Source organism: Acomys russatus, chromosome 1, assembly GCF_903995435.1.
Source record: "Acomys russatus chromosome 1, mAcoRus1.1, whole genome shotgun sequence".
In the NCBI taxonomy this organism is placed as follows: Eukaryota; Metazoa; Chordata; class Mammalia; order Rodentia; family Muridae; genus Acomys; species Acomys russatus.
In genome coordinates this window covers 111,917,178-111,943,143 of record NC_067137.1, presented here as the reverse complement: position 1 = coordinate 111,943,143, position 25,966 = coordinate 111,917,178, and the positions used below count along the sequence as shown (strand labels likewise).

The 25,966-nt window shown below is 39.4% G+C and overlaps 1 protein-coding gene across 1 annotated transcript in view; it reads right to left on the bottom strand.

Moving 5' to 3' along the window:
* The window catches only part of Ppp4r4 (protein phosphatase 4 regulatory subunit 4), a 91,386-nt gene that overhangs the window by 21,469 nt on the left and 43,951 nt on the right, over positions 1 to 25,966 (bottom strand). The window contains exons 4-13 of the mRNA XM_051150869.1: positions 16,890 to 17,037; positions 16,398 to 16,471; positions 14,196 to 14,302; positions 11,367 to 11,474; positions 7,942 to 8,063; positions 5,900 to 6,022; positions 4,536 to 4,705; positions 4,055 to 4,174; positions 804 to 881; positions 109 to 192 (exon numbers count right to left, since the gene is read on the bottom strand). Of these exons, the coding sequence (XP_051006826.1) occupies positions 109 to 192; positions 804 to 881; positions 4,055 to 4,174; positions 4,536 to 4,705; positions 5,900 to 6,022; positions 7,942 to 8,063; positions 11,367 to 11,474; positions 14,196 to 14,302; positions 16,398 to 16,471; positions 16,890 to 17,037 (1,134 nt within the window). The remainder of the gene's footprint in view (positions 1 to 108; positions 193 to 803; positions 882 to 4,054; positions 4,175 to 4,535; positions 4,706 to 5,899; positions 6,023 to 7,941; positions 8,064 to 11,366; positions 11,475 to 14,195; positions 14,303 to 16,397; positions 16,472 to 16,889; positions 17,038 to 25,966) is intronic.

The following is a 25,966-nucleotide window of genomic DNA, read 5'->3' as shown; positions in this document are numbered from 1 at the left end:
TGGACAGCACTATTGTAATGTTTCTCACACATCCTTCCACTGTTTCCTCATAACCACCTTGCAGAATAAGGTGACAAGCCTCCAACCTTCCTGAAAGATGGGATTTACCTTATTTTCTTGAACACTGCTTTCTCCACCAGTAGACATAAGTTCCAAGATTTCTGGGAGGTGATTTATAAGAGCATCTAGTACCTTTTAAAGAGATAATGATTCTGTTTATAATAGTTATTATCTGTCTTCTAAATTAGTTAACTCCACAATTCAATTTATACAACACTTTTGGTGTAGCTTCCACTGGTCTAAACTGGAGAAAGCCAAATATACTCAAAACTGCCTTCCAACTTTGAAAAGGAGTCTACATCAGGTTATACCCTCAGGTACCATGTGATGACCTAAGTCTCCCAAACTAATAAGTCACTTTAGTGACTAGGATGTGCCAAATACAGGATCAGATGGAAGAATTTTAATATCTTCACGAGTCTATATATAAGGTAAAATATAATCTCAAAAAAATGCTGAGCAAAAATCCAAAATGTGATCCGATTATTATTGTGAATAAAGCTCTAATAAAAAAATGCAACACTGACTAGAAAACCAAAAATGTAACGAAATATCAACTGTGATTTAATTGAAGCATCTCTTTTGTCTACTTGTTGGCACTTCTTAATTTTCTTTAATAAACAATATATACTTCCATCTAGAAGTCCTAACTTCTAAGATTTTCCCAATGACAGTGAAACAGGCACTGATATAGTTTGGCTTACTATGAGAGAAGTAAATATCAGAGTGGGAACTTATATTACCTCCATTGATTCATCTTGTAATAATGTTATCAGTTCTTTGTGTATTAAATATACTCCAGAATTCAGAAGTTTAGATACCTAAAATACAACAATAAAATCTCTCAGATTTGAGACTACATAATGTTAAGATACATATTTGAACTACATTCTTATTAAATATTTCTAAAACAAAAATAAGTTATGACATAAATATGAAAATAATTTCTATTAAACTTAGTTGCATAGATCTGTTTTCCTAATAGGTTACTATGTGTGGCCACAGGATGAGGTTGCTTAAGTGGGGAGGGAAAGTGGAAAGGATGGGATGACCAGAGCTGGAGCTTCTGCATCGGCCCATAACAACCCACAGATGCCTCTACTTCACACTCCTAAAGTCTTAACCTATCAAAGGGGTCTTAAGGAATCCCCAAGGCATGTGAGCATCTATTCCTACTCAAGTGTCTCAAAGACAGAACAGAACTGAAGGCCTCTAGTGATGCTGGGGTGTAGTAACTCCCTGCCAGGCAAGACGGTTTTCCTCCTCCCTATCAGAGACCGTCCTCAGTCTGAGAAGAACTGACAGGGTCTGAGCCAGTCCAGATCAATGTTTTTGTTTTCGTTCCTCTAAACAAACTCAGAGCCCACAGAGATGAGCTCACCAGGTTGTATTTTAACTTGTAAAAGGGCAGAAAAAGAAGATATACTATCCTGGGCTTGAGTCAAGTTTTGTTTACAGGGGTTGGGGATCAGAAGATGCCTGAAGAAAGAAAGCACTTTAAAATCTTTCACTTTGAATTGTTTTTAAGTTGTTGAAAACTTTTTCAAATGGTATTTTCAAAAAATAATATAGTTATCATATAGTAATTATCAAATCTAGTATTAATACTAGATTAGAAAACCTGTAAATGCAATGGTGAATTTTCATTATTTAAAGAGCAAAGTAAAATAAGCCCTCTGCTTTAGGGAGCTGAGCATTACTCTTAGCCTACACACATTAGGTATGACTGTGAGACTATGAAAACAAGACATCCATAAAATACACAGAACAGCCATCTCCAAGTGACTCCTATTCCAGAAATGCCGGGGGAGAGGGGAATAGTGTGTGCACTGTTTTGTCTGCTACAAAATATAATAAAATCAAAGACTAAACAAGGGAGAGAAAAGAAACTAATGCTTGCACAGATACTGCATTCTCAGACTCCACTCCTGTGCCATCTTCTCTGAAGAATGCACAGGAATCAACCTAAATGAATGAATAACCTGCAGGCTCCACTGGGAAGGACCTTCACCCTTTCCTCCTCCAAAAGTAAGCTTTTGTGGGTCAGTCTACAGAGATGAAGCAGCTGTGTAGCACTGGGATCACTTTAAATAACTGCCATTTAAGAGAAATATTTCCTAGATTTTGTACTATAGTTCATCCATGTCAGAAAATAATATTCTCTACATTTTTATTTCATTGCTATTCATGTTTACATGTGTTCGGGAATATGCATGTGTGTATGCATATTCACATGTATGTGGGCCCATGAAGTCGATGATGGGTACCTTCCTTGATCCATTTCCACTTCATATATCAAAGGTCTCTCACTTACACCTAGGGCTCCAAATTGAGCTAGCCAGCTCTGAAGATGCCTTATCTCTGCTTCTCATGGTTTGCAGGCAGGTTGCCATGCCCACCAAGATTTACATGGGATCTGAACTCTAATCCTCACGCTCAGGCAAGCACTTTACCAACCGAGCCATCTCCCTACCCCCAGAAAGGTGCTTTTTAAAAAGAAGCACAGGATATGATTCAACAGCCAAAAGAATCTCAAGTAGCATTTATCATGATGCTTTCATAGCCTGCATTCTCTCAGCTAATATATAGTGCTTTGACATGGGGTACAGTGCAAGCAAGATGATGAAATATTCCTGCTGGCAGTAAGAATTTACAATTTATAAGGAAAGAAAATATTTTATCACATCAATTATAAAGAGGCTGTTGTGTGACTATTTTGAATTGACTTTTATATTGTGAAGGTTAATGTGACAGGATCTAGCAAACAAGCTTCAGAATATATCTGTGAGGGAATTTTTAGATTGGAGTAACTCAGATGGGAAGACCCACCCTGTCTTAGCTTCAGTTGTAAACTTCCTCAACATAGAGTCACCTGGGAAGAGGAACCTCAGCTGAGGAACTGCCAGATCAGATGGGCCTGTAGCTACGGCTGTGGAGCCTTGACATGCTTGACAATTGATAAGGAAGGGCCCAGGCAGGTGGGCCTGAACTGCATAGGACAGTTATCTGAGAGCCACAGAGCAGGCATGCAGCGCAGCATCCCTCCAGCTTCTGCGCAAAGACCTCCTTGAGCTCCTGCCCTGACTTCCCTCAATGACAGGCTATGGTCTGGATGTGTAAGCCTTTATTAAACCTTCTCTCACACGCTTCTAGTTATGGTACTTATTAGAGCAATAGAAAATCAAACTAGGACAGCACTGTTCCATGACCTGGGATCCTGACTAAACAAAAATGTGAGTTGAGTAGCAGCATTCAATTCTCTGCTTCCTGACTGTGGACTCAAAGTGGCCAGCCGCCTTCTGCTCCTGCCCACCGCGTCTTCCCCACCACAGTACACTGTACTCCGGAACTGACAGCTGAAGTAAAACCTTCCTTCTTAAGTTACCTTTGTCCAGTATTTCATCACAGCAATGAGACAAGTAATGAACAGTTATAAACAGATGTTTTGTACTGCCATTTTATGAGAAGCAAGCCTATAATTTCAACTTCAAGGAGGAAATGATAATTAGTTTCTCCATAAAAGTTTAAGTTTACTTTTGTACATAATTTGTGGAAAGTTATACAGCTGAAGCTAAAATCTATGGTCATAAAGTTTTACTTGCAGTAAAAGAAATAAATATAAATAATTTGTTATTCAATTTTTCATTTACCCTAAAGCCACTTAAACATAAGGGCAAAGTATAAATAAGACAAAGCATATAAAATTATAGCTATCATAATGTCTGGCTTAACGTAAGTATCTAGTTTACATATGCTGAAAAAAATAGGTTAATGATTAAATGAATATAATGTATTTATGTAAGTGGATTTTGTAATCACACTAAAAAGAGAATTATGGGCATTCAAACATAAGACTTAAAACTATAACATGAAAGAGATGGGATCTCTAACCTATAACAAGTCTGTAGACACAGTATACAGAATATTAAAGCACCATCTAATATACACAGACAGAAATCAACATGTGCACCATGGAATTCATTCTTAGACTTACTTCATAAAAGCAAATAGCAATAGTGTATCTGACTGGTACTTCAGGGTCATGACAGAGGCAGAAGAATGTAGAATAGAGTTCCATGTGGAAGTTTTTAGGATCAACAAAAACAATCATGGCCTAGTGGAGGTGGAAGGAGGCGAATGGGAAGGAGAGAAAAACATGCATCAATGCCTAATGCAGTCACCTCGCTAAAGCTGAAATCACACTCTGTTAAGCATACTTAATAAAAGAACAATGTTTATAAACCCAATGCATGCAATTCTGATTTAGATACAGAAAGATTTAAGTTGCACCAGCATTTGTTTACTGCTTCCCTTACATTTAGATGCCGTGCTAAACAGGAAGTGTCAGAGATGTCCATAGCTTAATGCATTCCACTCATATATCGACATCATAATCAAAACAGTCAATGAGCGTAAGCAAGTATTTCCACGTCAGAATCAAAACAGCCAATAAACATAAACAAGTATTTTATTACCGGAAAGTTGTAAGCACAGTTCTTTCGTACCGAAGTATATTTTTTCTCCTGCTCTACGATTTGGGATGGAATCTGGTTTTCATTGTGGCCATTTTCTTGTTGCAAACCCAGTGTACAAAGTTTCTTATAAAACTCCAAAAATCTCAAGTGCTGATCTGGAGTAAAAATTCCTAAAACAAATGTAAAGCCCATGTCCAACACTTCAATTGCAAAATAAATAAATAAAGAAACAAATAAATACTCAAAGTGCATAATAACATATCTAGAACAAAATGTTAAAGCAGAATGGCTACAGAGGGTTCGTGATGCAGCAATGAGCAGAGGACTGCTCTGAAGAAAGCTAACAGGCCAGATTGTTTCACCTTGTGCTTACTTCAATAAGTTATGAGAGTTTCTCTTACTGCATCATTTTAGGCCATGGTTGGTGGATATCCCTGGGAGGCCAGTTCTTTTTTTTTTTTAAGGTGAACAGAAGCAGAGTTGATCTGCAGTTCAGGGGAGGTGGGGGAAAGGGACAAGGAGGAGTGGAGGAAGGGAAAAGGTGGTTGGGATACAATGTATGAGAGAAGAATAAAAATTTAAAAAATAAAAATAAGGTAATATTTTCATTTTAACTTTAAAAATATGAACTAATATAAGCAAGAATTATGTCTATATTAGTTCCACAGCCTTGGAAAAAAACTAAGATACCAGCATCATCAGGATCATTCTTATAATATTGATGCTTATTTATGGTACATATTTTAAAGTCTACGCAGGGAAAAAAATGCGTGTGTCTATAGAGGAGGGGCTAAAGAACCTAACCTGGAAGCTGTGAGCGTGATCAGAAATGCTATTCACCGACAACATGGTTCTGCATTCACCAACTCTCTCAGAGCCAGGGATTTGGGGGATACTGTAAAACATTTCTTGATGTCTGCAATCCATGTCAAGTATATTACTGTTCTAGGTAAGAGCTTAATTCTTCCATGATTACAGTAAGCTAAGAAAATCACTCAAGTAGCATGACTCCTGGGCACTGATTTACATCCCAAGCTGAACTACTCACATGCAATATTCATCATTTGAAAAATGGCTTTCACAGTTATTCTCACTACATACGAACAGTTAGCATGCCTGGCCTTCTATCAGCACACTCCAGCTTACATATACAAAATGCTCAGAAATTCCAAGGGCTCTGTTGGCTTGACTCTTTCAGATAAGGTTCCAACCGTGGAAACGTCATTTCTAAGTTATGTTACCAAAGTTCTAAGTTTTCCTAAGACTTACACTCTTGAGAACAAGGGCTATGCATAAAGAGCTGAATGAAATGATCAGAGGCAAAGGAGAAAAGCAGCTAGGCTTGCAACTCCTGTGCAACGTACCATAGAGTCCATGGCATAGCTTTCCTAAATGAAAAGATAAAGAAATAAGAATTGATTCGTCTGCTTTGAAAGATTTTTCACAGAATGATTTCACTAAGGGGAGTATAGTTTGACTTCTGTCATCTGGAAAACAAAAACAAAACAATATATAGTTTAGAGCCAGTTCCTCACATTCCCACACGGAAACTGAGGCACATACACCCTCCAGAAGAAAAGTGTCTATGTTAGACTAACAGTGATGGAACACCTGACACCAGAGGGGACTGGTCACAAGGGGTAAAAGCACCAGAAAATGTAAGTTTGACTTATACAGGAGCCACAGAATGAGTAGAGGGCATTACAATTGAGACAATGCGATGACTGGGGCCTTGAGTCTAAGTAACCAGAAGAGTTTTAACATTTTCAATTTAAGTAGATGGATGGCAGACCCAGAAACCTTCTAATTCTCTCTTACACTCCTCCCATGCTGTAACTTTATTTTTTTCCAAAGTCAACTTGAAACATAACCTAATTTATACTTAATTTCACTGTTTTTACTCCTTAGATGGCTCTTTAAAGGTTGATCAACTCTTTAAGTACATCTACTTAGGTCATATGCTTCTGATATGTTAGCAACATATAAGTCTCGCTTCCAGATATTCTTGAAAATTCTCACAGTTTGATTAAGCTATCAGAGAGATGTGTATCAGTACTTTGGGGTAAAAAGTTACAACAGCAGAATGACTCTTCTGTTGTCACTATTATGACTGCTATTAGCCTCGCAATTCAGGGCCTTATCTTCCGTCGTTTTAAATGAAATCCATACAATAATGACTGCTTAATGAAACAAGCATTAGATGGAGTGGGAGAAAGTTCACTATACGAAGAATAAAAATGGCCTTAGAAATTGAAGAACAAACCAGCAAATAAGCCTGTGGTTTGTCATATTACCTCAATGATCATTCTGAAATATTTATCAAAATTATTGTCTATACCACAACAATCTTTCAGAGGCACCCTCTATTTAAGACCACATGTTGATAGTCCTAGTGAACTCAAGCCTCCAATTCCACAGCAGGCTTCCACACCTCAGTCCTAACATTTAGGCCTCCCTGTGCTACCTTGTCCTGGGCTAATAGCCACGCGTGAACTACTTGTCCAGAGCCAGGCACCAGCACCAATCTAGGTCTGGTACATGCTTAGTAGAGCAGCCAGCTGCTCTGTGCCTTGGTGGCATAAGAACAGCAAATACTTTCTTACGCATCCCCATTGAATTATCTACTCCAAATTTCTCCTCCAGTGGCATTTTAATTCCAGATCTCTGGCATTAAAATATTAGTAAGAAAGAACTCATGAACCTAGAACCCCTATTCAGATCTAGCCAATGGACAGCACATTCTCCACAGTTGTGTAGAGAGTGGGGACTGACTGACATGAACTCTGGTGCCCCCTATCTGACCACTTCCCCTTGGTGGGGAGGCCTGGTGGCACGCAGAGGAAGGGGAAGCAGGCTACCCAGATGAGACCTGATAGGCGGTAATCATATGGTGGGGGAGGAAGTCTCTTTCTGTCACAGACCTAGGGGAGGGTAATAGGGTGAAAGAGGGAGGGAGGGGGGAATGGGAAGATACAAGTGAGAGGATAACAACTGAGATGTAATCTGAATTTAGAATGAAAGAAAGAAAGGAAGGAAGGAAGAAAGAAAGAAAGAAAGAAAGAAAGAAAGAAAGAAAGAAAGCAAGCAAGCTTATTTAGGTATGTTATAATCATGTTAAAACCAGTTAGACATATTAGCTGGGATTTAACATCAGTTAGCTGAGGAAGTTAAGGGCTATTTCCTACATCAAATTCTATAACTTCTACACCTCTCAGCTAAGTTCTGAAGAGAGAAATGAGAAGTAGGAAACACACAGCAGCATGGAATTCCAGGAGAATTAGAGCAGAAGCCCAGGAAATGTCAAAGAGAAAGAACCATAAAACTCTAAGCTTGACAGCAAATCCTGAACCAGCCTTTGTTCCTTATTAGTAACATAAAACTAAAGATGATTTATGCAGAGATTTACCTGTATCAAACATGTCAAGCATGTTAACCAAGGTTTCAAAGGCAGCAAGGCGCACACTGCCACTCTCATCCCTGGAGAGTTCTATTAATTCAGGGAGCACCACACTCTTGGTCAGTTCTATCCTGCACAAGAAGCAGCAGAACAAAGTGAGTCAGATCAGCAAACCCGCACAAGAGTCTAATGACACCTCACCCACCCAGCTGGTCCTGTGCCGGCTCTGGTCCCCTTGCGTGCCACCCGGAAAGGAGGATAAGAAATACAGGTGGACACAGGAGGAGCTATGGGGGGTTGGCAGAGACTATGGATAAAAATACATCGTATGAAATTCTCAAAGAATATAAAATATTTATGTAAAGAAATACTACTGATAATTTCCTAACAATTAGGTCAATTCTAATTTCTCCTATAAACTACCACTAACTACAAAAATATTAATGACTAGAATGTTATATTAAATTTTATAAATTATATCATTTTATATTTTAAAGAAATTTTAGGAAATGATCCAGCTAACTAAGAAAAAATTATCATCAGTATTTGAAGAAATTCAAGCAAAATTATTTCATCTCAATTTTGGGCATGTTATTTCTCTAATTATCTGAAGCATGACATTACAATAATTAGTTTCCACACAGAAGGATGGTAGACAGCACTGGATATTCAATTTAAAATAATAAAGCATGCAAAACACTTTTATAGAACTTAGTCATAAACACTCTTCACCAGCTTTCTTACACACAATACAGAAGAGAGCATAAATTATACCCAGCATACTATATTGACAGAATTAAAATCAAAAAACAAAAAACTCAATAGCAGAGTAGATGGATGCTCTGTGAATTCAAAGCCAGTCTGGTCAATAAAGTAAATTCCATGCTAGCTAGGGCTGCACAGTGACACCCTGCCTCCAAAAAGAAAAGAAAAAAAAATTAATTAACAAATGAATAGCAAAAGAGAGAGAGCATGCACTGGGAGGGATAGCACACACCTTTAATCTTAACACTGGCGAGGCAGAGGCAGGTGAATCTGTGAGTTTGAGGCCAGCCTGATCTACATAGCAAACTCCAGGCCAACAAAGTCTACATAATGAGAACTCTGTAAAAAATAAATAAATAAATAAACAAACAAACAAACAAACAAACAAATCTTCAGCAGAAGATTGTTCGATTGTTGCCTCAGTTTCCTCATTTGAATGAGGTTCTTTAGTCTTCTTCTATGCTGTCTGTAATTACTGACTTTGTTGTATGACGGGGCATTTCATAACCCTTAGCTGGACAGGCAGCACATAGCCCCATCACATATCTAATAGCATATCTCTAAATAATCCATACATTTATCTTTCTCTTTGAACTCAAAAGAAGGATTGTGAAAAATTATTCACTAGTCATTGAAAATTTTCTATCTCATTTTAATTTTTAAAATGTTTCTTAATCTTAACTTTATTTAAACTTTTATTCTTACAGCTTTTTGTCTCAAGAATACCTCTTCATTAGTTCCTCAACCATTTAAATAATTTTAAATGTCAAGTATATAATTAATTTTCTATTTTCATTAGAGCCCAAAACAGTGTTTTAATTGATTATTATAAGCAGGGATGGGAACTTTAAGAGAGTTTTCCAGACACTGAAGACACGCCCTAGAAGCAGGCAGCCTCTTCTTCATTTTTGTTTCCTGGCAAGAGTGGATGCCTTAGCTATACCACACTCTGCACCATGCGTGCTGCCCACTAGAGGCCCAAAGTAAGAGAACAGCCTTACTACAAGTTAAAACATCCAAACAATGACCCAAAATAATAATGGAAAGCTGACACAACTAGCAATACAGTACCATTACTTTTCAGTCACCACACCATGGAAAGTCCTATAAACATATTTGTAATAGAAAAAACTCAACACTAAATAAATGTACCTATATATGGTCAAGCAAATTGGTTTACGTGGATTCTAACCTACTGAGGTTGAGTATATTCTCTGTAATTTTAGTTTCATAAATTAATCCTTAAGAAAAAAATCTTAAATTAACTTAGGGAGCACTAATTCCTGTGGTAGTTTGAATACATTTTAATGCTTGGTCCCAGTTGGAACTGCTTAGGAGGTATGGCCTTGCTTGTTGTGATAGGTGTGGCTTTGTTTGAGAAGGTGTGTCCCTAGGGGTGGGCTTTGACTGTTAAAAGGGCCATATGAGGCCCAATCTTTCTCTGTCTCTGTCTCTCTGTGTCTCTCTCCCTCCTTCCCTCTCTTCCTGCTGATTGGTATATAAAGCTCTCAACTACTGCTCCAGAGCCATGCTTATCTTCTTACCACCATAGTGACTAAGAACTAACCCTCTAAAACAGTAAGGCAGCCCCCAATCAAATGCCTCCTTTATAAGTTGCCTTGGTCATGGTGTCACTTCACAGCAATAAATAGTAGCTAAGATACTTGGCCTTCCCATTTTTTTTAGCAGAAAAAAAAAAAGTCAGGTGGTTAAAAAAAAAAGTAAATAAACAGTTATTCCACATCTTTAGAATGTGAATTAGTACATTGTCCAATCCAGTTCTGATTCTGACTCCTAAGCACAGGGCTAGGTGACACTGGGTTAATTATAGCCCACAGTGATCCAACAAAAGTCACAAAGCTTCAGAAGACCTATCAGGAAAATAGTTTTGATACCAAAACCCAAGAAGTGGTTAGCAGACATAGCACAAGGTACATGGCTATGCCCTGTGTCTGTTAGTGACATCCTATAGCCTTCAAAGGCATCACTTCCATAGGCCCACTGTCCTTAACTGTGAAAAACTATGACAGACATGGTAATCAATGTAGTGTCTACTAAAATTAAGACACACCAATGTCTCTCCACCTACTTTAGAATCCTTACAACAAAAATCATTTCCCCTAGATGGTTTTTAGAGATTTCCTTTACTATTATACTTGTACCCTGACCTGGGATCTGTTTTTAAGCAGGAAGTAGAATGCCTGTCCTATGTTTCTACTTCCTGAACAGTATGCCCCCCAAAGGACAAGAGGAGTCACAAATCCAGGAGCACAAAAAGCCTGTAATGTAATTGCATAGAGTCACAACAAGGCTTCAATGACAGCAAATTCACTTAAAACACCGAAAAATATGGCCAAAATATGGTCATCCAGGTATGGTTTCTGCTGGGACATGGTCCCTTTTTAGATCTGGTTGCTTAGAACTATAACTGAAAAACAAGGATGAGAAAGAAAGAAACTGATATTAATTGAATATCTACTGCCATGCTAAAGAAATCTCCTTTTATCTCCTTTACTATAGACACGTTAGGAGAGGCCTGCTTTGATCATTTGGAAAAAGCGTATTTAAAAAAAAGAATAGCATACTTCATGAAATACATGTGCAGGATATGATTGTGTCACAATCTGGAAATAAGACTATGTGGCATAAGGACTTGGAAACACACTTACCCAATGCCCTGAGCTATATTTTCTAACTGTCGACACATACAAGACCGAACTTCATATTCCACATCTTGACAGAGTGATTTAACCAAGGGAAGTATTTCTCTTTTAATGCTGAGGAAGACAGGGTTTTTAAAGAAAAAAAAGGATGTAAATGGACAGACATTTTAGACTAATATTTTCAAATAATTCCCCAAATCTCAAATGACCACATATGAGAGAGAACATTTAAATTTTTTTTAGATTTGTATGTTTAATATGGAGTATCTGTAGAAATCAGGAAGCTAGGAAGAGCGCATGAGACGGAGGGAGGGTCAGTATATATAATATTCTAGTAGGAGAGGGCAGATACTGAGGAGTAAAGGTTTAAGCAGGGATCAGAGCAGGTGAATGGAGGGATAAACATGGTGGAAGGCCGATATGGTGGTTTGAATAAGAATGACCCTCATAGGTTCAGAGATTAAAAGGTGTGACCTTGTTGGAAGAAGTGTGTCACTAGGGGGGCACCTGGTGGTTTCAAAATCCTAAACCAGGCCCAGTGTCTGTCTGTCTTGTCCTGTTGCCTGGACATGCAGACATCCAGCTACGTCTCCAGCACCATGTCTGCCTGCATGCTGCCATGCTTCCCACCATGATGATAATGGACTAAACTTCTGAAACTGTAAGCCAGCCTCAGTGAAATGCTTTTTTTTTTTTTTAATTTATGAGAGTCGTAGAGATGTCATGGCATCTCTTTACAGCAATAGAACACTCACCAAGACAGTTGGTTAACCAAGACTTAAGAGTATACGGAAAAGTTTTAAGGGGAACCACTGCTTCATCAGATTAATTTTTAAGATACAATTTTTTATAAAGGAGTTTGGATGGCAGTACCCTACATGGATACACAACACTTCTCTCCATAGAAGATATGGATTATCAAATGAAAATCTTGGTACCATATATGGGATATTTTCCTGTTAGTGATATTGTTCTTGGCTGCCATGTAACTATATAGTAAGACCCTATTACTTAAGATACAACATGGGCTGGAGAAGATGGCTCAGTGGTTAAGAGCACTAGCTGCTCTTTCAGAGGTCCTGAGTTCAATTCCCAGCAATCATATGATGCTTACAACCATCTGTAAAGGGATTTGATATCCTCTTCTGACATTCATGAAGACAGACCACTCATGTACAAAAATAAATAAATAAATCTTTTTTTTTTTTTTTAAAGACACAACATAACTTTAGTTGTAAGATAAAGAGACATCAAGCCAGAACTGACATAAGAACTTCTATGCTGCTGGCTAGCTTTCATAGTGCCAGAAGGTGCAGTGTGGGTGACTAGCGGAGAGAAGTCATCAACAGAATTACCCAGTGCATGCCACAATACAGACCTGTGAGGCGTGATTTGACTACTGTGCAAAAGCAGCATGATTGATTGGGTTTTAGCTCTGTTCCGTAGGAAGGAATCGTGTCTGTTACTGTAAATCTGGTCAAAAGCTCATAGCTGAGAGACTATAGGCCTTAGGGAGGAACTTACTACAGTTATTGTGCTAGATGGACATGTCAAACTGCCTTCTAAGTATTCATGTTTATTCCTATACAGGGGTGCTGCGCTCAACTAAGAACGATGCTCCTTGTGGCAGTAGGAAAAGTCTGTGCAAGAGATTCCCATCTGGTCAAAGAGCTGGAGTAAGTGCCCGCTGAGTATTCAAGCCTATGTTGAACAGCCCCAAAAAGGGCTCTATAAAAGGGAGAGCAGAAAAATTGTAAGGAACAGACTACGGAGAGGCATGCTGCACATGGCCGCTGTACTCATGAACTTACAGCAACCGTGGTTACTGGAATAGGGGCAAGCCAGACAACATTCCAGCGTAGATGAAGGAGGGACACGTGAGCCCTAGCTGACTTGCTACTGGCAATCAATGGCTGGGGGGTGGGGAGCTAGGTCCCGTGTGCATGCAGGGAGCACTAATTGGGCATGGTAAGTTATTTTTAAGAAGAAGAAAAGGAGGAAGACATAAAAGCGAGATGGGGAAGCACCTGGAGGGGCTTAGTGGGGGCAAAGAGGCATTTGGGTTAGGTATATCAAGATGCATTATATATGTGTGCGCTTGTACATACACATATATGAAATTGTTAATAATGTTAAAATATTGTTTAAAGCCATGACTTACCTTATTAATCTTTAACGTAAAGTTTCATGGTTTATATTGCAGTTTTACGTGTGTTATTAAATTTGGATGTTATTAACAGTTACTTGTAACTTATATGTATGGCAGTGATCTGTTAAAAATGGTTAACTTTGTACCAGCAGTTAAATGTTCATAGCTAATTTGAAAGGTTATAGTAATGCAATGTCTGACTCTGGCAACTGTCAGGCAGAGTGTGCTTCTGCTTTGATAATTTCTCTCATGCTATAATTTGCAACACAGAAGTGTGAGCACATGTCACATGTCATCTAGGGAGCGAGCAGCCTGGGCATTGTAGGCATGCCCTATTATGAGATTATTCAAAACAAAGGACTCATAACTGTGACGTAAGAAAGCACAAGTCCTATCTTTATGTCATGTTTACCAATTTTGGAAGTCCTAAGATAATGCTATTTTATCCTCACAAGGAAACACGGGACAGGGTGGGAAGATAAGATGGGAGGTACAAAATAATTTAACTCGGCCTTGAAAACCCATGAAACTGAGAAGAAATGCTTCAGCAAGTACATTATTGTCTGAGAAGTGGTTAAGTTTGTACATAGTGTGAAATAATTACAAAAGTAAGCATTGTTATACAGCATTACACATTGTAAATCAACATAATTTGATAAAAAAACAAAATTACACACAATACTCACCTATGGGCATCAAATTTGTTGGTTACTTTTCCTAAAATTTTACAGCTAACTAAACGCGACTGGACAGTTTGGGAAAGTTGTGCCTTGGAAACAAGTGGATTCAGAATCTAAAAAGAAACAACTTTAGAGAATAAATGTATGAAATAGCATACACTCTTGACATAACATCAACTCCTTCAAAGAATTTTTCACATCATAAACACTTTTAAGAAACATGAATTTTAATTGAGGTTCATGGTCACTCTTGGATCGCTGTTTCTTGGCTAAGATACATATGACAAATTGTACAATTAAAGCCACTTAGGAAGAGACAGGAAGTAAAGCTAATCGCTACAGTCTGCTGCATTGATCAGAATGCATATGAAGAGTACTTTTGAAAAAGACATTTTTAAAAAAAAAGAAATAAAAATACATTTTTTTAACAGAGAAAGGCAAATTGGTTACCAGATACTCTGAACTTTACATCGAGCTTTGTATTTATTCCAAAAATGTAGAAAAAAATCTCTTCAGGAAATTCTATAATATTAACATAACAACCAAAGTCTAGTGCTATATTATGCATAGACTACGGCTCTCAAAAACTCAACAGCATGGCATGCTGGAAAGAACTATAAATAGTGGTCTGTTATTCTAGTACCATCCTTTTAATTTTTAACCTCGCCATTTCTCATCCCAAGGATTCTATCAAAGGTCACATGCTAAAAATGCCAAGCACTTAGTAGCAATTGCCTCATTCATGTTTACACAGCTGCTCAAAACAGAAAGAGCACATCTCTGCATTGTGCTCAGCAGTTCAATGTGTGTGATGTCTAGATACTTGTCATCAGGTACACATTGTTATAACTGGATAACACTCTGTTGTTCTGAAAGAATGACAATCTACCACGAGGACAAAGGCACAGTGAAATCAGTGGAGGGTATTTCAATGAGTAACTTTTACCATGGCATGCTTGCAAAGAAATATGTACAAAAATAAAGTTCAAAGATGGCAACATTAGTTCATTAGAGGACAGATTTGCTATGTTTTTCTAGTCTGTTATTTTAATTTATAATAAAACCTTTCAGGAGGGAAAAAATGAACCATATTGGAAATTGAAAGTCAAATAACTACCTCAACTAATTCTTTTTTTTTCCTGAGACAGGGTTTCTCTATGTAGCCTTGGCTGTCTTGGACTTGCTTTGTAGACCAGGCTGGCCTTGAACTCACAGAGATCCACCAGCCTGTGTGTCTGTAAGTCCTGAGATTAAAGTCATGCACCACTATGTCCAGCTACTGTGACTAATTCTTATACAAATATGTACAAATGAAACAAGGATGGAAAAGAGATGGTATTTATCAATGGTGCTTATATAACAGGGTCATATAATTCCTAATGAAGAAATACAACTGATCAGATATATTAAAAAATAGCCAACAGTATAATTTGAAATTTCTAATTAAAATGCAATGGCGCCTTTAGCCTATCAAATTAAACTGGAACAACATTTTTGTTGTTGATGTTGAGGCAGGGTCTCACATAACCCAGGATGAACTGAAATTCATGATGTAGCCAAGGAGGGTCTTGAGCTCCTCATCTTCCATCCTCTACCTTCTGAGTACCAGGATTATAGGCATATGACCCTGTGCCTGGCTAACAAACGTTTGGAGAGCAAACCCAGTGCATGCCGGGCAAGCACTCTACCAACTAAGCCACATCACTAGTGAGTTTTCCTTCTTTAGGAAAAACTCAAGGCAGCTGTATTTCACATGTTTAGTGAAGAGCTTAAGAATATATATTGTCCTCTCACCAGGTGAGATGCTACAGATAAAGAACTACCTGAAAAGCAAGAGAAGCTCTACAGAGATGCCTCAAGTTTGGTAGTAAGATATAAGGCTAAAAACAGCTACCAGCATTTAACAAGTAAAAGAATTTGCAACTATACAGAGAAAAAGAATACTGAGCGGAAAGTGACCATGTCCAGATTCAATATGATTATTGATGTGACATGAAAAAAACACGCAGAGGCAAATCCGAAGGGTATACCTCAGAAACTCAAAAGCAGCCAACTACAAATTAGTTTTCTTCCTATATTTTCTGAATTATTTAAACTTTCTGCAATCAGCATGTGCTGCTTTTACAATGGAAAACAATCTTCTTCTTTTTTTTTTTTTTAAATCATAAAGTGTCTTACTATTTACAAAACAAAACAAAACAGTATTACCTCATGCCGCAGGGTTTCTTTTGGCAATAATTCTAATGCAGAGAGAAGTGTTTCCAACCATGCATTGCTGACACCTAATGGACATAAACGCAACATGCTCGGTTAAACATCCCAGGTAAAAATGCACCCTCAACTCATGCACCAACACATGTTGTTAAAGAATAAGAATTAATGTTATTACTATATTCTAAGACATTTTCTACAGTTTTTATCTTGACTAACTTTAGAAAATTTAAACACTGAAAAATAAGTTGAGAGAGATAACTTTAACCCAATATGTCCTATTCTCACTGTATGATGGTCCCATGAACACAAACATAAAGGAAGGCATCTAAAAAAAGGAAAACCCCGGGATGCACTGCTGGGTTCTCGCTCCAGAGGTCTTCCTTAGAGGGACATCAGCTCTTTTCATCAGACCCACAGATGTCAGGTGAACCACAACCCCTTGGCAGGTAGGATAAACAAGGCTGTCTAAGCACGCTGGGCCCTGACCTGTGTCCCTGTGCTCCAGGTGCAGGAGAATGACTTGCAGGAAGGAGTGTGCAAAGGTGTGGACTGACATTGACTCTTCCTGCAGAATGGTCAGAAATGACACTGCAGCCGTTAGCTGTATTTCCACGCTTGCAACATGCAGGACTTCCTGTGTGATCAGAAAGAATTTGCTGTTTACAGAGATGAGAGTCAGAAGTGTAATGTCTAAAATAGTCAAGGTTATAGGAAGCAAATGGTCATATTCCACAAACCATTAAATACAACCTTTAATGATATACACCTCTTATTAAAGAGAACCATATTACTCTGTTCCTATTATTTAACTCATTATATAAGTTTCTTAAGAAATACTAAATATTTTAAGAATTTATACAATAAACATTTTCATGCTTTACTGGATGAAAATGATAGTGTATAAACCTTTAAAGAATGGAGTAGGTGTTCTGATGGGTTTGAACTTTTACATTGCTGTTGGTAATACGCAGATGTCATCCTACTGAGAAAAATAGTATCAGAGCTCAATCACATGTATTTTCATTTCCTGTGCTTCTGTTTCAAAAATAAGTACCATAAGGGCTGGAGAGATGACTGGTTAAGAGCTTGGACTGCTTTGGCAGAGGACCCGAGTTCAATACCCAGCACCCAGGTTAGTCAGCCCTCAACTGCCTGTGACTGCAGCTCCAAGAATCTGGTGACCCCTTCTTGCCTCTGCATATGTATAGATATACACACAGCAACACATAATTAAAAATAGGAAAAAACTAAATGAATAAACATTATACATTCCAATATAAAAAGGGAAACACTTAAGATATGCAAATGGCCAGGTGTGGTGGCACACACCTTTAATCCCAACACTTGGGAGGCAGAGGCAGGGGGATCTCTGTGAGTTCCAGTCCAGCCTGGTTTACATAGGGAGTTCGGGCCAGCCAGAGCAACACAGTGAGACTCTGTCTCAAAAAAAAAAAAAAGGGGGGGGGGGTTTCTTTTTTTTTTTTCTATTTTTGAAGAGAGAACAAATTACCTTGAAGTAAACAATGTAACGCAGTTTCTTAAATATAGGAATGTTTCTAAACAATAAACTACACTTGTATCATTTAAAGAATTTGAACATGCATAATCAAATTTAAAGCCTACACGGGAATACAAACCTTAAATACATCAAAAGCTCAAAAAATAACCTAAGCAAGCTTCTTCAAATATCAAGATAACTGTAGTTCTCTAGAAGCCTGTCAGTTTTAGGGATGTATGTACTTTGTGAAAGCAGAGCGGAACTTGATTGCTCAATTACAGAAATAGTGAGAATTTCCTTTACATGTCAGTTTTGTGACTGGCAGAGCAAAGTTATCAGAACATCATGATACTTACTATCATAAAGTTTCATTTTTGTGATCTTCAGAAAATTAGCATTCCTGGCACTATTTCCTTATATAATGAAAGTCAATTACAATACAATCATCATATAAATTTAAATCATTTAAACAGCTTTTATTTGTACAATTTACCAACTTACTGTGAAAATGACCATTTAAATGATGACCACTCTACATCCAGTATCTTTCTCTATATCACCCTTGAGTTCGTAGAAGGAACAGCACCTTGCCCACATCTTCACTGGGCTCTTCCTAAAACAGAAGTTCTCAACCTAGGGTCCCAACCCCTTCGAGGGTCAAAGGACCCTTTCACAATGAGTCACCTAAGGCCATTGGAAATATCAGATGTTTACATCAGTAGCAAAATTATAGCTATGAAGTAGCAAGAAAAAAGGTTATGGTTGGGGTCTCCACAACATGAAGAACTGTATTTAAGGGTTGTCGCGTCAGGAAGGTTGAGAAGCACTCCTCTAAAATGTCAGCATGCCACTGGGCTGTTTTGGTGACTTACAGGATCTGCTCACAATCCTTCTTTGCCCAGATTTGCCCAGATATCCACATGGTAGTTCCCTGATCTATCTCCCTGCCCCCATCCCAGCTCCAACCCTCTCTCTCCCTCCCTCCCTCCTGCTGGTTTTTGGGTTTTGGGTTTTCAGAGACCGTGTATCTCTTTGTAGCCTTAGCTGTCCTGGACTCACTTTGTAGACCAGGTTGGCCCTGAACTCAACAGTGATCTGCCTGCCTCCATCTCCCAAGTGTTGGGATTACAAGTGTGTGCCACCAAGCCCGGCTTCCCTGACCTCTCTTAAGCCTGGACACTGATACCATTTTTAAAATAAATCTTTCCTGACAGTCATACTTTAAACTACTTCAAAAATAAATGTTGCCGGGCATGGTGGTACACACCTTTAATCCCAGCACTCAGGAGGCAGAGGCAGACAGATCACTGTGAGTTCAAGGTCGGCATGGTCTACTAAGTGAGTCCAGGACAGCCAAGGCTACACAGAGAGATCCTGTCTTGAAAAACCAAAAAATAAATAAATAATTAAAATAAATAAATAAATACATGTTATGCGCTCTATTCTTAAAGAGAACACACTTATGGATATACAAATGTCATGTTCTCTGACAGACACACACACACACACACACACACACACACACACACAGAGTTCACCAGCTCCTGGAGAGGCTTAAGCTATCACCCAACATGCAGCAGAGGCTTTGCTTATGGTCTATCTCATTCAAATAGAGTATTTTGTTTTTTATGACATTGAGAACTTTTGTCTGTTCGTCCACTTAATCTCTGACTGCGCAGCAAACATTCAGGATAGAACTTTCTGCTCGTAGTGTTCTCTTATGTACTTTCAACAGCTCCTAAAAGGTGGTGTCAAGAAATTTTGGGGGTGGTCCTAAAGATCAGGGATTGGCAGAATCACACAAAAGGCAAGGCCAACATAGTTGCACATTCTCAATTCTCCTTCAGTTCCTCCTTAGAGCTGTTCCTGCTATGCTCTAAGCCAGCACCTAGCACCACGGTTTAGATACTGTGTCCGTACTACTTGCTTTCCTCTAGTGCAGCCACACAGTTGCAGGCCATCATAGCAGCATACCTAACACTCTCACAGGAGGAACAGCAGAGCCCTGAAGGGCTTCGGTGCTGGCCACTGAGCTAACACCCTACAACCCATGGCCTGCTATGAACCACAGCACTTCAGTATACTGACTTCTTCCTCACAGATCTTGCATGTCTATGTACCATTGGAGACACATCTCACACAATAGCTCTAAGCTCATGGGCCAGTGTGGGAAATCTCACAGTAGACTTTGCTGTGGCAAATGTTTATGCAATATGGTTAATTCCCATAGAGACCACTGCTTACTTGTGTAGCTGTTTTTGCTTTGTTAAAAACTTTGCAACACACACACACACAAATGTGATTATGTACTTTTTTTTCCATCAAACCTTGTGTAGCCTAAGAGTCTTTTGCTGAGAGAAAAAGAAAAGGCATGATAAGGCAGAGACATAGTTAGTCTCTGAAACCAAATTTGGGATCTGGAGAATACATTTTAAAAAACAAACTGATGTGACCAATATACAAACTTACAGGTTTCAAAGCACAGCTTTTATTTAGAAACAGAAAGAACTTTACAAATATATATATATATTAAATTGTGAGATGTACGTTCCAGTTCACATGGGTCTGTTTCTTAGCCCCTAAAGCCATTAAGTCCTAGGTCTGCACAGAGGCAAACTTAAAACAAAGAAGAACAAGAAGAGCTTCTGGCTTTATCTTCTTACTGTATGACTTAGTCTTGACTCCACAGCAACAATTTGCCCCAACTATTTTGCATTTAATTTTTAAAAAATCCTCAAGTCTTATCAGGATTGAGGTTTTTCTCTTGTTATGCTGTCTTCAACATCTGGCACTCACCACTGTTAAGAAATCAGCACAGACTAAGTGATTTCATCACTGCTTTTAAAAAAAATCAATTTCTAAACATATTTTTCAGAAACATAATAGAGTAAATTTCATACTTACCAATAAGTGTTTTCTTCCACAGAGTCATACCCTCTGGACAAGCACATGTGAACTCCACATTCTTAGTATAAATAAGTGTGCATCCTCGTGGACCTTGGAAGACACTGAAAAGCAAATTCCTCCATTTGCTTAAGTGTGTGCGAAGGCCAGTTACCATTCTTAGTATGTACTACCATTGGCAGGCAGCCCAGCCTACACTCTTCAAAAACGAAATGAGATACTCCATCAAGAAGATCGTGGGACACTCCAAAGTGTTTAAGATTAATTCTATTAGCCGGGCGTGATTGCACACGCCTTTCATCCCAGCACTCGGGAGGCAGAGGCAGGCCAGCCTCATCTACAAAGTGAATCCAGGACAGCCAAGGCTACACCGAAAGACCCTGTCTCGAAAAACAAAAACAAAACAAAACAAAAATTATGTTGTGGGAAAGGGGATAGAAAAACAAAAAACCAAAAACAAACAAAAAAATTAATTCTAGTGAGGGAAGGAAAGAGTGCTCGGCCCATCTGAAGTCCACTCTAGTTAGTATTTCATAAAACAGTGTGCTGCCTCTCTTGTAGAGAGGGAGAAAGTAGTCTCCACTGAGCCTGCATTACATCTGTCAGAAAATCACACAAAGTGCAACAGAGAAAGGCATCTTGTAACTACTGGCTTATCCCTAATGAGCAAATATCCCAGATTCTGATGTTCTAACTTTACATCACTGACTGTTTTTAACTTAGATAATGGGAACTTAAGTATTGGGGGGATTAAGGGAAATTAACATGGAAGTTTTCAGTAATTAACAGTAGGTGGCAACTTTCTATTACATAATTGTAACATTTACAAGACTAAGTCTGAGCTGCAGGTAAACAGTTGGAGCGTGCCAACTCTAGGGAGCGTGCCAACTCTAGGATGCCTGTAACACTTTACTCCCATCCCTCACTGTCTTCCTCATCACATACCAAAGGAGAGAACAGGAAGGAGAGCTGGCTAAGCTCAGCATGGAGGGGCAGGGGGGTGCAGAGAGGAAATGCACTGCAGACACTAAGCCAGGATAACAGAGATGCAGGCCGGTTCAGTTACTGAGTGGGAGGTTGATTAGGATGAACACAAACAACATCTTAAGAACCTTTCTACGAAGGGGACAGCAAATGGTCACTATTACACTAATGGAAATGGGTGAAAAATATCCTGCTACGCAAAAACCCAAGGTCACCTTAAAAAAAAAAAAAGAGGACAAAGAGGAGGAGAAGCAAGGTTTTAAAACTGCACTTTCAACATTTTTGTAAGTCTTTTTAATAACATTAGAATCATAACTTTTATAGTTTCAATTTAAATATAAAGTAACAATTTAACACTTTGCAAAGAATGTGTTCATGAAAGAAATATGTACTAAGTAGATTTGGAACCATTTTAAATAATCCATAAAGTATGTAGTTAGTTAAATATTTTGTGGGAAAAACAATAAACTTTTCTTTAGCAAACAGTAGTAATGGAAAGTCTAGTGGTTTCTATAAGCAAATGGAAATAGCGTTTTCCTAACAGTCATTATTTTTCCTAACCTAAACTCTAAAATGAAACCCATCAGGTCCCTAACAAGCAAATTAAAAAGCATCAACAAACAAAAAGGTAACACTAGGGCAAGGTGGCACATGAAATTGCCTCAAAATGGGACGGACACACACTCACACATTCAAAAAGCATCTCACATAAAAAAAATTAAACAACTAAAAGTCTCATAATGCTGGTTGGGCAGCCTAGCATCTGGGAGGTAGAGGCTCCAAAACCCAGACCACAAACAAAACCACCACAAAACAAACAAAAACAGCTGATTTTGGGCTGGAGAGATGGCTCAGCAGTTAAGAACACTGACTGTTCTTCCAGAGGTCCTGAGTTCAATTTCCAGCAACCACATGCTGGCTCACAACCATCTACAATGTGATCTAATGTCCTCTTCTGGTCTGCAGGTAGGTGTACATGCAGACAGAGCACTGTATACAGAATAAAAAATAAATAAATCTTTAAAAAATAAAACAGCTGATCTTGGTGGAGGCAGAGGGGTTGGAGGTCATCTTCAGCTATACCAAGTGAAGGCCAGCCAGGGGCACATAGCCCCCTCAAAAAAATAAGAAAGTAAGCATTTGCAGATTGGAGAGTCAGATGTGGCCCTGTTTCTTATGTTTACAAATATGAAAATGATAAGATGTCAGATATTAGGATATTATGAAGTTTATTAAATGAGTGTTAGGAAAAGGAAAGGGGAAGGGGTACCCCAGAGAAAGAGAAGACAGACAGACAGACAGACAGACTGACTGACTGACAGACGGACAGAGGGACAGAGAGACAGAGACAGAGAGGGGAAGAGAGAGGAAGAGAGAGGAGGAGTCAGAGGGAGGGGTGAGGTAGGACTGGTCTTTTATATTAGCCCTGGGCAGGGCCACACCCCCATGGCAAGTAGGCAATGACATGACAGGTAGGTGGTAGGCAGACTGACACAGTGTCCTAACACTGGGGTCTGCAGGAAGCCCTCCCTAAGTATTCACGAATCCTCTGGAGTCTGGTTCATTGTGTTACATGCCATCTCCACCTTGGTACCTAGATACCCAGGTAGAGACCTAGAGCCTCCTCAGGGCTTCCAGAGCTGCAGGGAGGGGGTGTTCCAGTGTCTTGGAGGACTCCTGCCAGGCCCTGCGTTCCCAGCGCAGTAAATATGAGAAGCCAGGAAGATGCCTCTCCGGATAGCAGGGCGAGAAGCCAGGTCCTCCATTCTCCATGCAGGTGTGACGGTGACCACGTTTAGAGGATAATGTTGGCATATTTTTAAAACTATTTTTATTTTGGATTCCTTCAATCTCTTTCTCCCTACTCCTCCCCAATCCCTTCCAATACCCCAGCACCAGTTAGGAGAGAAAGGTTAGTGGGGAGAGGGGGGTGTAGTTTTCCTTGGCTACTTCCTGCTGTTTAGAATTGTCAGGTTCCTTGAGGCAGGTCCAATCCTTGTTTCAGGATATTTCCAACTTCTCCTCACACTGTGTCAACAGCAACCAGGAGCAGCAGGGGGGAACACCAGCAGCCTTCTTTCTGGGAGCCCCCAGCCTCTCTCTGGGTCTGGCTTTTGCCCCCATTGACAAAAACCATGCCCCCACAGGAGGTAATTCACAGCTGACAAAGATCACATGCCCTCTCAACTGGAGCAGCCCCCACATCCCACACCTGGGATTAAAACAACATGTTTATATATAAACCAAAACTTGCACGTTTCCCCCTTTCTGTTTTTTATTTAATATGAATGAGCTTGCTGCTGTTTTTTATAACTTGATAACTCTGGGCTGGAATAGTTTGCACTTTTTGCTGTTGAGCCTTGAACGAGGACTCCAAAGGTGCTTTCTAATGGCAAGAGGTTACCTCATATGTCCCTCTTGGACATACATTCACTTGTCAATGATCCCTTTTATCATAGCGTTCACAAACTCTGGGAAACTTAAACATTCTTGCCAACAACCCAGTATTGCCAGAAATGGTTTTTTCACACCTCTGGTGGAACATACTATATTTCTCAGATTTAATGCACTGGCCATTTTGAGCTCTGAGGCTTTTGGCAGTTTGATCAGTTTTTCAAATTATTGAATTTACCGCAATTACGACACCGAGCATTTTGATATCTGAGGCTTTCAGTGGCTACTGGGAGAGTTAGTGGTAGTAATTTCGTAACCCTAGGCTGCTCCTCTGGCAGCTCGGTCTGTTCAAGGTTAATCTTTTTTCTTGAAATGGACTCTCTCTCTTTAACCCTTTCACCCTGTAAGGCCTTCTGCTCCTCCTGGCTTCCTACCCTGCCCATGGGCTGTGGGAGCTTAACACTGAAAGTGCAAGGAGCAAGGCAGGGTGGCAACTGAGGGAAACTCTGCTTATCAGTTACCAGGTGTTTTCCCTTTACTAATAGTGTTTTTTTTTTTTCCAAGCGCTTCAACCTCTACCCGCAAAACTCTCTAGGTGTTCCTCTCTCCCCACATCCTCGCCAGCATGTGGTGTCGCTTGAATTTTTTATCTTAGCCATTCTGATGGGTGTAAGATGGAATCTCAGAGTTGTTTTGATTTGCATTTCCCTGGTGACTAAGGAGGTTGAGCATTTCTTTAAGTGTTTCTCAGCCATTTGATATTCCTCTGTTGAGAATTCTCTGTTTAGTTCCAAGCCCCATTTCTCAATTGGGTTATTTGGTTTGGTGGTGTTTAATTTCTTGAGTTCTTTATATATTTTGGATATTAGACCTTTGTCAGATGTAGGGTTGGTGAAGATCTTTTCCCAGTCTGTAGGCTGTCGCTTTGTTCTCTTGACAGTGGAATGCAAACTAGTACAGCCACTTTGGAAATCTATCTGGTGCTATCTCAGAAAAATGGGAATAGGGCTTCCTCAAGACCCAGCTAGTCCACTCCTTGGAATATACCCAGAAGATGCTCCAGCACACAACAAGAAAATTTGCTCAACCATGTTCATAGCAGCCTTATTCATAATAGCCAGAACATGGAAACAGCCTAAGTGTCCATCAGTAGAAGAATGGATAAAGAAACTGTGGTACATATACACTATGGAATACTATTCAGCTATTAAAAACAAGGAATTCCCGAAATTTGTGGATAAATGGATTGAGCTAGAAATGATCATAATGAGTGAGTTAACCCAGAAGCAGAAAGACTCAAATGGTATATACTCACTTATATCTGCATACTAGCCCAAGGGGCATGTCCCACGAAAGCCTTCACCTACCAGGAAACTGGGACAGAGGGGAGGACATCCTATTGGGACTCTAGATGAGAGAAGCATGAGAGAATAGCAAAGTAGAAGGATCCAGAGGGTCCTAGAAACCTACAAGTAGAACATTATGATAGGCAGATTTGGGCCCAGGGGTCCCGCTCAAACTAAGGCACCAGCCAAGAACAATACAGGCGGTAAACTTTAAACCCCTACCCAGATCTAGCCAATGGTCAGAACATTCTCCACACGAGTGGAGAGTGGGATAGGACTTTCTCACGTACTCTGGTGCCTCACATTTGACCATGTCCCCTGGAGGGGGAGACCTGGTGGCACTCAGAGGAAGGATAGCAGGTTACCAAGAAGAGATTTGATACTCTATGAGCATATACAGGGGGAGGTAATCCCCCTCAGGAACAGTCATAGGGGAG